At 39.9% G+C, this 14,010-nt stretch overlaps 1 protein-coding gene across 2 annotated transcripts in view; it reads right to left on the bottom strand.

Annotated features, from left to right (window-relative positions):
• Positions 1 to 14,010, bottom strand: part of LOC120854433 (SPHK1 interactor, AKAP domain containing) — a 198,163-nt gene that overhangs the window by 10,653 nt on the left and 173,500 nt on the right. Inside the window, exons 8-11 of one of the 2 annotated variants that reach the window (XM_040228430.1) lie at positions 7,723 to 7,908; positions 5,791 to 5,877; positions 3,559 to 3,611; positions 3,287 to 3,471 (exon numbers count right to left, since the gene is read on the bottom strand). In XM_040228430.1, the coding sequence (XP_040084364.1) occupies positions 3,287 to 3,471; positions 3,559 to 3,611; positions 5,791 to 5,877; positions 7,723 to 7,908 (511 nt within the window). The remainder of the gene's footprint in view (positions 1 to 3,286; positions 3,472 to 3,558; positions 3,612 to 5,790; positions 5,878 to 7,722; positions 7,909 to 14,010) is intronic. The other variant, XM_040228431.1, reaches the window with a different exon arrangement.

Here is a 14,010-nt window from a genome sequence, read left to right as displayed (position 1 = left end):
AATGTTCCCTTGGTAATCTCTAATTTTCTTGAAGAGAACTCTAGTCTTTCTCATTCTATTGTTTTCCTCTATTGTTTTGCACTGATCACTGAGGAAGGCTTTCTTACCTCTCCTTGCTGTTCTTTGGAACTCTGCGTTCAGTGGGTATATCTTTCCTCTTCTCCTTTGCCTTTTGCTTGTTGAACTTAGCAGACACTTCTTTCACCTTTTCCAAGCTGATGAGGAGTAATGAGACACTGCTGCTTTCAAATGACACAGCCTCCTGGGTGGGCAGCCACAGTCTCTCTTTCACACCACCTGAAAATGGCCACTTAACTTCCTGACCAATTAAAAGACAGTCAGAATGAGGGCTCCAAATAAAAGACAGGATATCAAAATTCTACGTAAGGGTTGGCTTTATTTCACCAGTTCTGTCACAGAACTGGGCACAGGCAGTGCCCTTTTGCGGAGAAGCCATTACCTGTAGAGAATTTTAACTGACTCAGAAAAAAAAAAAGATGATTCAGTCCCTAAAATTATATTACTTAGAAATAAGTCCCTTGAGGTGATGCTAAATAGGAGTGAAACATCAGTTAATATATCTTGACATACTAATGGAACATTTATTCTTACAGAAAAATTGTTATGAGCAAAGACAGGTATCCCCTTTGATAACTGAAAATCACTAGGCAGAAATAAATATGTCAAAGCATTATTTACATAATTAAGGTGTGAGCGACATATTCCTTGTCCTTTCATCTAAACAAAAATTTATTAGACCTATATTCACATAGAGTGTTACACTGTTTCTTCAAAATGGACTGTATAAAAGTCAATGGGACGTGAATGTGAGCAAACTCTGGGGGAGAGTAGAAGACGGAGGAGCCTAGCATGCTGCACTCCATGGGGTCCCAAAGAGCTGGACACAGGGCAACTCAACAGCAAGATAAAAATCTGTTTCATTGAGAAATCATCTAAAATACACCATGCAATGCTTTTATTCAGGAAGAGGCTGGGGATAAAACTAGAACCCAACCTGCCTTTCATTTTTCCAGGAAACCAAGAACTCTGGCTAAAAATGTCTTTGTTCTCCTCCCCCTGGCAGGGGTCTTGGGATTATGTGTGGCAGGATGGAGGAGGCAAAACTGAAGCACTCTATCACCGCACCCTTTGCACTGGCTGGCTGGATGGTAAGGTGGGAGGAGAATTTATAGTGAACCATTATAATGAACCACTCGTCACCTTGAAAATAAAGGTGTGCCAAGTATGAGGCAGATTTAGAGAAGACAGAACTGTAGGCAGTCCTAGGCATAAACAGAAACACGAATCACTGGCTAGAAAGAGAAGCTGAAGTGGGTGAGTATATGGAAAATAAACTAAGTCTTCTCAATTTTTCCAGTAGCCAAGACCATTGTCTGGGGAGGCAGAGACAGAAAGAGAGAGAGAGATGCTATTCTAACTACTGTGTACCTAAGCCTGAGCCAGAGAGTAAAGGACGTCTCATCTCAGGATGTTTCAAGATGCTAGATTTTGGCAATAAAAATTAAAATGCAGTTACACCTTTTAAGAAAATCTAGATTGTAACTCCAAGGCAATTTAACTTGAGAGAGATAAACTATTGAGAAGTATATGTAGAAAGAGGTTCTAGGACTAGGCTCAGCCATCACTATCTGAGGACTCTCATGGACCAAGCTCTCTGAGTCCTTACTTGTTCATCAGTATAAAAGGAATGATAATATCCATTCTGCTCTTCTCACAGGGTTGTTGAGAAACAAGTATAATGAGTATGTGGAAATACTTTATAACAATAAGACATTAAAAAAATGCACAGTTGTAAGGATAGCTAGTATCCTAAATTAGCTTCCCAAATTTTCTGCCCTAATCCTCAATACCATGAATAGGATGAGTCAAGGGCATATCTTAAATGTTATATTAAATGGAAAAAGGGATCTGAGTTAGTCAAAAGGCAAACTATCTGGTGAACTTAATCTGTGTAATTTGATTGAATGAACCCATTAAAAGCAGAGTGTTCTCTGGCTAGTGCAGAAGAGGTAATGGAAACTAACAGCATGGGGGCACAAAGGGACCACATGACAGGAAACTGTACAACTTCCAGAAGCTGAGAGTGGACTTCAGCAAGGAAATGGGACTTCAGTCCTACAACCCCAAGGAACTGAGTCAGGACAACAACCCTAACAAGTGTGGAAGCTTATTTCTCTCTGCGGCTTCCAGATAAGTGCCAAGTCAGGCTGGCAAGTTGATTTCTGCCTTGTAAGTCCCTCAGTAGAGAGAATGGAATTCACCCAAACTTCTAACAACAGACCTGGGTGTTGCTGTTTTAAGTTAGTAAATTTGTAACACAGAAATAGAAAACCAATAGAGCAACATTATTTTTAATTATTTTAAAAGTATACTTTTAAATTATTGAAATTGAGCTTGAAAACATTGGTGTGCATGATTAATAGTTCAGTCATATCCAGTTCTCTGTGCCCCCCTGGACCCCCTGGACCATAGTCTGCTAGGCTTCTCTGTCCAGGCAAGAATATTGGACTGGGTTTCCATTTCCTTCTCCAGGCAACCTTCCTGACCCAAGGATGGAATCCGTGTCTCTCGCATCTCCTGCATTCTTTACTACTGAGATTTACTACTGAGATAGGCAGGCTCTTTACTACTGAGCCACCTGGGAAGTCATTGGTAGTTGAATTCTTGTTTTAACCTTAATAATTGATATTCTATAATAGTAAGTGACTGGTCTTAGAGAATAGGAATTAGAGTGACAGTTGCTATTAATTTTGATGTTGGCCAAAGATCTATCTATTCCTTAGCTTTATATTTTTGGTAGGTGGAGAATAATAATGAGAAAATCCATCCAATGCAAATCTGTTCCATAATGAATGAAAAATGCCTTCTCTTTGACACCATGACAGTTTGTTTTAATTATCAGTGTGACCTCACTTTGGTCTAGTATATATCAAATCTTTGCTTCTCTACTTTTAATTTAAATGAATATAGGAAGAGGTCAATTCAAGAGCAAGGAAACACACCTAAAGATAACAGACTCTTTGAAAATATTCCGTCTCCTCAATTTACTTTCTCATCATCCCCAGCTAGTGGAAACAAACTGCCAGTCAAAGAGCTGTCATGATTACATTTATGCAAGTGGAAGGCCTCAATGTTCTAATCAAAATTCTAAGGTGAAAAGTCAAGAACAAAAACATTCAAATGGGCCAACTGGACATTTACTCAGTTTCAAGCAGGGATAAAAACACAAAGCCTTATGACATCCAAACAGGGGTCAACAAGGTACCTTTTCGATTCTGTTTTCTTGAGATTTCTTAAAGTAGATGGTGGGGATACCGAGTTCAGATGCAGCTATCCACTGCAGAGTGACTCGCAGCTCAGTGTCAGGACACTCTGGCTCCAGGTCAAAGTTGATCACCAGCAGGCTCCCCTGGCGGCTGGCTGTTCCCACTGGCGTTCCAGAGACATGTTCTGAATACAGACATAACCACCTCACTCCACTTTCCATGCAAAGATCATAGGCAAATTGTGTCTCAAAATTATGGGAAAGTGGCTTACCCTCCTTGGTTTCTGTCTGTCCTTTAAGAATCTCCTTTTCTTCTACCAATTCACTTTGGGAGAAAACAACAGTATATGGTTGGTAATGTTTAGGAAGAACAAGCCGTAAATGGAAGATGAAGTGATGGGTCTTATTGATATAAAAGCTCTTGAAATATGTTTATGGTTTTTGTGGACTAAACGAATACTAGAGAAGTACTAACATGGCTGTTACGTCGGACTACTGGGTCTGAAATAGACATTCTCGTCCCTAAAAAAAAGGCCAGATAAACTGGATGGTTTTAGTTGAGATGATAGGTGTGGGAGATGTAATCTTCAATTCTTCTCAACCTCCCTTCTACAAACCCTCACAGGTTTGAATAGTCAAGAAAATATTTAGTAGGTAACTAGATCTGATTGGAGGATTTATCCTTCTTCTGCATTTTATTTGTCATTTAAAGGATCTTGTATTTCCATCTCAAGACATTATTTTTCTATAGCATGATAGCAACATAAATTTGCATTTTAGTCTGAGAAAATATTTTTCTACATATATCTGGTTCTTTGACCTGAAATGAGGAAAAACACAATCACAAACTTTACATCTTAAGTTGTATGACAAAATATCTCAATTAGTTGAAAATTTTCTTTCTTTTTTTTTTTTATTGGGAATTGTTAGCAGGCTGAGGGTTGTCTAGAACTAGAGACTCATAACCGAAGTGAGTTCAGTTCAGTCGCTCAGTTGTGTCCGACTCTGAAAACCGAAGTAAGGATCTCATTAATATAGGTGTGTTGAATATCTGAGGTATTTTCATTATAGTCAGTACTTATTAGGGAGCCTTGCAAATAGTGGGAAGATTTAGTAAATGATTTTAAAATTAGAGTATATGTTCCAACAGCTGAAAGCAAGTGGCCATCTTGGGAAACTCATCATTGTCCTGTATTTTTGTCCTGTCTAGAAATTAAACAGCAGGTGCTCTTAAAAATGTGTCTCTTTATGCAGGAGGATTCTTCCTTATATTCTGTTACTGCTAAAATCTGGCTAGTAAATTGCACTGTATTCCTAACGTCCAGAGAAAGTACAATTGTTCTTTCACGAACACCTATTTGTTTGTGTAAGAATGGCCAATTTCCCAAAGGGTCTATATTTTTCGGTAGATCTCTATCCAAGGAACATAAGTGAAATGAGCTACTAGATACTGTTTCTGCTGTTATGAAGCTGCAGGATGCTAACGGGGGTAGTAAAGATGGTCTTGGTTTGCTCTTTCTGTATTCTGTGGGGTCCTAGACTGATACTGGGGAGAAAGATGGACAACTAAACAAAGGTCTGAAGGAGAAAAATAAATTTACCCCAAAGTAGTTTTGTTTGTTTTGTCTCCTTTCAAAAACAAAACAGACCCAAAATAATGTTTATGTTCATCTGTACCTGCGAGTTATGGCTGTGCAGCTTGGGAAAGGATGCACTGCAACTTTCAATCACTGAGAAATACTCCTGCAGGCAGGATACTCATTAAATAGTGAAATAAAAGTGCTTTCGCTATGGATAATAATCAAAAAAATAGAACAGGGAGAAGCTTTAGCCCTATATCTCATTTTTATTTTTCTGAAATTTCAGAAATCTCCAAATAAGGTCATAATGGTCAAAAATAGCTTTCGGTTCATTTAATTTTCCAGAACAATCACAAATTCTATATGAAGTCCTGACCTTATGTTGCTCTCCCTTTATATACAATATTTCATGCCTTACTTATTGTACTTTTTTCTCTTGGTATTTTAGAAGGTCCTCATAGTGTGGGGAGCAGATGATGTTATCTCCATCACAGTGCCATTTGGTATTAGACTCATTAATGGCAATAATCCCAGGTGTCTACAAGAAAAGGAAAAGCCTCTCACACTATATTCTTTCGAACAATAGTCTTTGTTGGTTGGTATGGTACAATTTAAATGGATTTTTGGTTCTCTGTATCCATCTAGGTAATATGACATATATATCTGAATATATGGATAAGCTTTATCCAAAACGATTATAGTATAAGGGATAGACTTGAAATATAGAAAGCGGTTGATGGTAGGGTGAGGCCACGGCACGCCTGAGTTCTTACTCCAGTGACATGAAACCACACGTCTCCGGGAACCTTGGTAGCACAGACATGATGAAGCCGGTGGTCGGGCACAACCTGAATGATCAAAATGGATTGCCAGATGGAATTAGAGTAGCGGGCTCACAATCACTGCATCTCAGCGGCTACTTACTTAATCATGGGAGAAGATGGCATGCTTTCCTGATAAATGTCCAGGTCCATAATGCCAAGACTGCTAGTGGCACTACTGTTGCCATTGCTGACAAAGCAAAAGTTTACATATTAATGCCAGTCTCCGCCTCCTGGCCACACTGCCGACACTGATGTTCCACCATTCAAAGAGGGCCTTCCTTTGATCCCCAGGAGATCACTGCTTTGTGTCTAGGACCCCTAAATTGATGTCTATTTCTGACATCAGGGGAAAACACAATAAAAGACTCTTTTGACTCACCACCATCATCCTCATCATCAGTATTTTGTAATTTCTGCAGTGGGCTCAGACTTGGTGGATCACACCTGGTGGGTGACAATCAGCATAACCCCTTTCTTCCCCATTCTAGTAACAGTGAGGATGTTTATCCATCAGCAACAGGCTTCTTGGGTATACCTCCAGACACTAAGATACTTCTGAGAATGCTAGCTTGGGGGAGATCTTCCTGCTTCTTAGCTTTTGACAGAAACCAGTAGGGTTTTCCCTTTGCCATTCAGGGGATTTTTCTGAGGCATATTCCATAGGATATGCACTTGTCTCATTTTTTTGTTTTTCCTAAGGGGCTACAGAATTTGTAAGTACAAAGTTAGGTAATGTCAAAGTTTTATAGCTCCTTTATCTTAAAATCTTTGAGAAGGAGCCACATCCGATACTTCCTGTGTAGAGCAGGAGGAATTATATACCATATCATTTTTTGTGGGTTGTACAATCAACATATGGTCTAGTTACTAGCCTGGAATCTATTTACTGAAACACAGAAGAGTTGAGCCCATTTTTAGGTTGTCTGTACTCGCACAATGGAATGTATCCAGTTTCACCAAACTCACTATGTGTCCTCATACCTTCTCTAATTTCCAATGACTTCTCTTGCAAGTAAGGTTTTCTAAGGATGTGTGCTGGACTGTTGTGTAACGGAATGGTCTTCCCTCTGGAGTTTTACGAATAAACAACTGAACCCCCTCATTTCAAATTCTTGTCTTGGGTTTCATGTGGGGGTACTGAATGTATTCACTGATTGAAATTTGATGACTCAAACATTATGCTGGAGGTAATTAACTGTATAAACTTATGGTAAACCCAAAGATTCAGATTCTCTTTGCTTTTTATCGTTATACTGCAACATTTCCACCAGTGTTTGAAATTTTCGATAAATCATTTAACACTGTGACATTTTCTAAGTCTAAACAGACTGAACTGCAGGAAAAAAAGAAAAACCTTTCCAGGAGGCATATACTCAGATGCGACTGAAGCCACTTTCCAACTGATCTTTCTGGAAAGTCTTTAGACTTGCTGGCCTGGTATCAAACAAGATTTGGGATAGAAACATGAAGATTTTTTCATTTTCACCTCACTGAGGACTAGTTTTTAGTTTATGTCTCCTGAGTGGCTTAGGTTCTCCTAAATCTAATCTCTCTAAGGTCCTGTCTAGATTTCTAGAGCAACAAAACAGAGGGCAGGGCAGAGAAAGTGAGGAAGAGTCAGTCCAAAAAACACAACACAGTGTGAGAACACTTGCTTCATGTAAACCCAGCCTGTCTTGCATCTGAAATACAAACGAACCAGAAAGAAAGTATCAAACATCAAACACACTGCTGTCATAGCAATTCATTAAAACAAACCAACCAACCTCACAGCTGTCATATAACTGAATGCACTAGCTAGAGCCTGCAGAGAAGGGAACACGGACGACTCTCAACCTTGGTCGAGCTAATTGAAACCATAACTGGATACTAAGAGCTTTCAGCACAAATCATGACAGGCAGGCACTTGGTCCTAGCAGGAGCTTTCCTTTTTGCTCTTATTAGGGATCCTTTGAAGAGAATGATTTAAAATGCATTTCTGGAATCTGTGCTGAGACTTATTTCCCTGGGAAGTCAAGTAAAGAGCAGGTACCTCATGGATCGCTCACTGAGCTGCAGGAAGCTGCTTGTGTCGTCTGGGTTGTCCTCCTCGTTGGCGAGCTGGGACCAACTGTCCATGCTCTCCCCACTGCTGCCGGGAGGACTGGAGAACTCATCCAGGGCTCTGCCTTCTTTTGAGACTTCAGCCTCCGGTACATCTCTGACATCAAGGGTTTCACTGTAGATGGTAAGACATTACTAAGAGTGTAGGCATAAGACTGAACTTTTCCAGGGAACTTCACTGCCCCTAGTGTATATCCCATGGACTGTAGCCTGCCAGGCTCCTCTGTCCATGGGATTTCTCAGGAGAGAATACTAGAGTAGGCTGTCATACCCTCCTCCAGTGGATCTTCCCAACCCAGGAACTGAACACAGGTCTCCTGCATTGCAGGTTCTTTACTGTCTGAGCGACCAGGGAAGCCATAAATGAATACGGTATTGTTAAAACTGCCTAGTTCATAATTAGATGCATACTCTCAATTTAGGTAGCCCTACCTGTTAAGTCCCAAGTGGAACGATCTGGATAACTACAGTATGGAGATACGGCAGTTTCTATCACATTCTAGGCAAAACAGTTGGGCACAACGCACTGACTAAAAAACAACTGCTGCTAACACTTGGTGAAAGAGGGTTCTTGACAAGCTTGACTTTCCATTTGTTTGCCTGGCAGTTATATACACACATACACAGGTGCTCTAGATTAGGGATCAGACCATTTCTTTGCATCCATTTCCTCAGCCTGCCCCAATTTCCTAGTACACACTGCAGATGTAGTGAGGTTTGCACCACAGGAGAGGATGCTCAAAATTAAGATGCTAGGACACATCTGCCTCCTTTTCTTCAGGGAGAGAGGGGAGAGAGAGAGACAGAAGAGACAGAACTTTGCTCTACATTATAAATAAATTAAAATCTTCTCTGCGGAGAGGAGTTGGTGTCACCATCCTGGAACGTAAACAACCAGCTCTAGGAAAATGAAGCTCTGTATCTCTCTAGAATTGTCTTTAACTTGAGGGTTTGTAATTGATCAACCATCAATCCAGGTGCCAGGGCTCTTTGCTCAGAGAGCCAAATGTACAGAAATGGGGAAAGACTCATGCAAACGCTTCTCCATAGGCTCATCGAAAACTAACAGCATGGAAGAGAAGGGCTTTAATGACTGTAAACAAAAAGCAAGAGTGTATTTCTCAGTTGACGATAAAGAATAAGGTAACTCAGTGAGTGGACACTGGAATGCTTTCCTTGGCCATCGTGCACTGGCTGTAGAGAGTATTGAGGGCTTCCAGTGAGGACTGTCCTCAGGTCTGAAATTGTCTTGCCAAGGTTATACCCTTTCCCAGTGAGTACCCCAAGGATGTGATGATAAAGAGCTACAAAAACCTACTCATTGGTTCCATTTGCACTAAGCCTGACAGACTATCCCAGCTTCAGGGTTTCCTGTAGACTGCTCTCAGTTGTAAACACATTTGGGAGGGGACCATCTCCCTCTGTCTAATCTTGTCTTTCCCTGCTCCTTACACATGGATGTAGACTTTTCTCTGGAGAGCACTCCAAAAATTATCTGTCTGCTGCTCTCTTCAAGGTCTGTTCCTGGGAAATACAGTTTAAGATACTTGATCAAGTTCATTCAAAATTCTTGTGTTAGGTAGGAAGTTAGGCATGAGTAGCAAGGGTGGCCTATGGGAAAAGGTTGCAATCTGATCTCTAAACCTAGACTTGCCCAGGAGAGCACACAGTGGATACACACTAACTACAGGGGCTTCCCCAAGTAAACTTAGGCAGCTAGAAGCCCATTAAGGGTTCATAAATATTCTATACTGATTATAACAGACCGAATTATCGGAAGACATGCACAACAGAGCAACTGTCAGTCGACCATGAGCATGTGACTATCTGCATTCCCTTTCTTGATTGGTAGTGGGTACAAGCCCTAAAAGTCTACATAATTTTCCTCAATCTTAGAATGAGTACTGTTATTCTTTTTCCAAAAATGATTGTATTAAAAAAAAAAAAAACTCAGTTGGTAAAGAATCCACCTGTAAGGCAGGAGACCCTGGTTCGATTCCTGGGTTGGGAAGATCCACTGGAGAAGGGATAGGCTACCCACTCCAGTATTCTTGGGCTTCCCTGGTGGCTCAGCTGCTAAAGAATCTGCCTGCAATGTGGGAGACCCGGGTTCGATCTCTGGGTTGGAAAGATCTCCTGAAGAAGGGAAAGGCTACCCACTCCAGTATTCTGGCCCGGAGAATTCCATGGAGTCTATAGTCCATGGGGCCGCAAAGAGTCAGATATGACTGAGTGACTTTCACTTCATTTCACTTCACAGAATTTCAAATGCTTAATTTTGGGGTGTGATTAAATACCACCTCTGAAATGTGAGCGTGTCACCTTGGTAATTTCACATAAGATCTCAGATTCCTTCTCACAGCATCCGGACAAGTATGGTGTTGGGATGTGGCTGCTTCTAGTGCAATCTGCTGCTAACATTTGGTGCAAAGAGACCATATAAACTTGATCTTTCTTTCAAAAATGTTGAGATTTTCTAAATTGAGCAAGGAAGAAGGGAGGGGGAGGAATAGATGCAGCCAAAGAAACATTTACTGAATTTAACTAAATTCAAATGAAAGGGAAGTCCATTGATGACAAATGGAAATAATATACATGTTCCCCCAAGTGGAAATGAGCCAAGTGTTGAGCACAAATGAGAGAGATCTTAAGCCAATTGTTCATTTGGTTAAAAAATAATTTCCTAGACCAATTCCTTACTGAGTTAGGACCTTATATTATTAGCAAAATTCATTCCAGGACATTTCTTACTAAAGCAGAAGTTAAATCTCAGTGATTGACATTAAACATTCAGGTTAAAAAATGAAGCTGTCAGAATATTTTATTTTATCTCAATTTCACACTCTATTTACAGTAAACTTCATATCCCATGTTACATAAACAGGAATTCAGAATGAATAATGATTATCTAAAATAGTAGTGTTCATTTTCTTTCGAGAGAAATTTATAGCTTTGCTCATTTATTTATGAATAATGCACATATATCTTTTGCAGATGTATGTGTTGGCTTTGTTTCCTACTTCTGATCTTACAGTTCACAGTGCTTTAAAGGACCATACTTGATCTGACATCAGATTGAACTGTAGAATTTCTGAGTTGGCAGGGACCTCAGAGACCACCTAGTTCAGAGTTCCTCCAACTTCATTTGCTAGCAAACCATTGTCATAATTTTTGCCATATTTGCATTACCGTTTATAATAATAATAAAAATTTTAAAATTAGTTTACATAACCAAAATATGTTTATTTTAGAAAGAAATTTTGAGTCATTACTATAAATGGAAAGCAGCAATCACTTGCCATAGGTAGACAGGAACAATAATCCTGATGTAGGTGATGGAGTCTGGGTGAAAATGATGTATTATGTCTGTTTATTAGCTGTAACAAGTGAACCACTGGTATATGATGGTGATAGTGGGGGAGGCTATGCTTATGAGGGGGCAGTGGACATGGAAAATTCTCTGCTCTATCTACTTTACTGTGAATCTAAAACAGCTCTTAAAAAATTAAGCCTATTTTAAAAAAATGAAAAAATAAGGCTATCAATAAATAGCAATTTTTATTTAACAAAATGTCACTAGGAATTTTGCACAGTAAGAAGTGCAGTGGAAGTCCTTAGGAGGAAGGAAAATAATACTGATTGGAACTTGGATACACAGAAACAAAGAACACCACAAATAGTAGATAATTTTCAAGATGATAATTGAAACTCAGGCATGCTGATAAGTGCATTAATTTTTTAATGGTAAAAACACTCTAACAAGAAGCAGAGATTGTCATTTTTGTTTCAGATCCTTCCATTTTCTGCCTCTGAGATTGTCCTATGATTATGATTATTAAGTTCAGCCCTAGATTGAAAAGGATGTTTATTATACTCAATCTAGGATTTCTAGGTGATTCATCCTGGGACAATTTTTGTCTGTCTAGAACACAATGATGTTAAAGATTCAGTTCAGTTCAATTCTTCATACCACTGGTATCATTTTTCTCTTTTTTCACATTTTGTCTCAAATGTCAACATTCTATCTTAAGAAGCCACTCCCCCCAACTAGTTATTTTCTATCACATTACTCTTCTTATTTTCCTCTCATCACACTCTACAGTAATCTTTTTCAAAAGGGTTTTTCCATGCACACTGTCTATATCTCCTACTGGTGTGCAAGGTAACCCTCCAAGCTCCTCTGTCCATGGGATTTCCCAGACAAGAATACTGGAGTGGGTAGCCATTTCCTTCTCCAGGGGATCTTCCTGACCCAGGGATCGAACCCAGGTCTCCTGCATTTCAGGAAGATGATTTACTGTTTGAGTCACCAGGGAAGCCCAAGAGCCAGGGTGCAGGCACTAAATCTTTATGTTCTCTTGTGTTTGCAGCTCCAGTGGCAATGTGTATCACAGATGAGCATGCAAATATTTGTCGGGTGAAAATTTTTTTCTTGAAGCAAACATAAATGAATATACAATATATTTCTAAAAATTATATAAGGTGAGTGCAACATGTGAATGATCAAAATTTTCAGTTTGGTGTTTATACCTTGGTCTCCAATTATCAAAAAGTTAGATAATTGCTTTTCAATAATCTCAAAGAAGGTGGTTGAGTTAAGAACATATTGCTGTTCACCAATAGGATAATATTTTCCCAGAAATCAAGAATTGAGCTATCCTAAATCACTTAAGCTCTTTAAAATTGATATAATTCTGTACGTGGACAAATGTGATGGCCTGAAATACAATAGTAGCAGTAGTAGTGTCTGTTGCTCAGTCGTGTCTGACTCTTTGCGACCCCATGGACTGTGGCCCACCAGGCTCCTCTGTCCATGGAATTCTCCAGGCAAGAATGCTGGAGTGGATTGCCATTCCCTTCTCCAGAGGATCTTCCCAACCCAGGGAAAGAACCTGGGTCTCCTGCATTGCAGGCAGATTCCTTACTGTCTGAGCTATAGTATTTCTATTTCAGTCTGATGGCCATGATGAATTCTGGTTTTACATAACAAAAAGTAAGAATGTGATTTTTATTTCATGATGTTGAGCTTTTATGAAGCTTTTAGTAAGAATTATGAAAATGTCTCTCAGAGAATAGCCTAAAAATATCTTCAGGACGCGACACCTCCCCACTTCCAAACAATCTAGTGTGGGCCTATGTCGTTTCCCTCCCTCTTGTGTGTAAGTGGGTAGGAAGCCTTTCATAGGGAATTGAGCTCCATGCTGCTGCTGCTGCTAAGTCACTTCAGTTGTGTCCGACTCTGTGTGACCCCATAGATGGCAGCCCAGCAGGCTCCCCCATCCCTGGGATTCTCCAGGCAAGAACACTGGAGTGGGTTGCCATTTCCTTCTCCAATGCATGAAAGTAAAAAGTGAAAGTGAAGTCGCTCAGCTGTGTCTGACCCTCAGCAACCCCATGGACTGCAGCCCACCAGACTCCTCCATCCATGGGATTTGCCAGGCAAGACACGTCAAATCCCTTGATAACAACCTTGAACTTAGAAAATGTGATCTAAGTATGACTAATTTCCCGCTTGCAAATCCTGAGAATTCTCTAGTTTTAATAAAATTCTCACAGTGTTCATAACAGGTTTCCCTTGGGGAAAAGATCTTCTGGAATAAAAGCAACCATATACCTTAAGCCCAAACAACAACTATAGAGTAAACATTTATTGAGTGCTTGTAATAGACTAGGTGCTGAGTTAAGAGCCTGTCTACTTTTCTTTGTGTAAAACTTAAGAATTTTCTGATGATGTAGTTGTTACTATTATTACCCCTACAGGTGAGACAGAGTGCCTGACGAATGATGGATGGAGGTTCGTAACGCTGTACAGGAGGCAATGTTTTTCCTGTGGTCATGTATGGATGTGAGAGTTGGACTGTGAGACCATCCCCGAGAAAGAGAAATGCAAAAAGGAAAAATGGTTGTCTGAGGAGGACTTACAAATAGCTGAGAAAAGAAGAGAAGCAAAGGCAAAGGAGAATAGGAAAGATATACCCATCTGAATGCAGAGTTCCAAAGAATAGCAAAGAGAGATGAGAGAGAATTCCTAAGTGATCAATGCAAAGAAATAGAGGAAAACAATAGAATGGGAAAGACTAGAGATCTCTTCAAGAAAATTAGAGACACCAAGGGAACATTTCATGCAAAGATGGGCACAATAAAGGACAGAAATGGTATGGACCTAACAGAAGCAGAAGATATTAAGAAGAGGTGGCAAGAATACATAGAAGAACTA

The sequence above is a fragment of the Oryx dammah genome, unplaced genomic scaffold, assembly GCF_014754425.2.
Source record: "Oryx dammah isolate SB20612 unplaced genomic scaffold, SCBI_Odam_1.1 HiC_scaffold_27, whole genome shotgun sequence".
In the NCBI taxonomy this organism is placed as follows: domain Eukaryota; kingdom Metazoa; phylum Chordata; class Mammalia; order Artiodactyla; family Bovidae; genus Oryx; species Oryx dammah.
The sequence above is the reverse complement of the archived record's forward strand: the minus strand, read 5'-3'. Positions and strand labels throughout refer to the sequence as shown.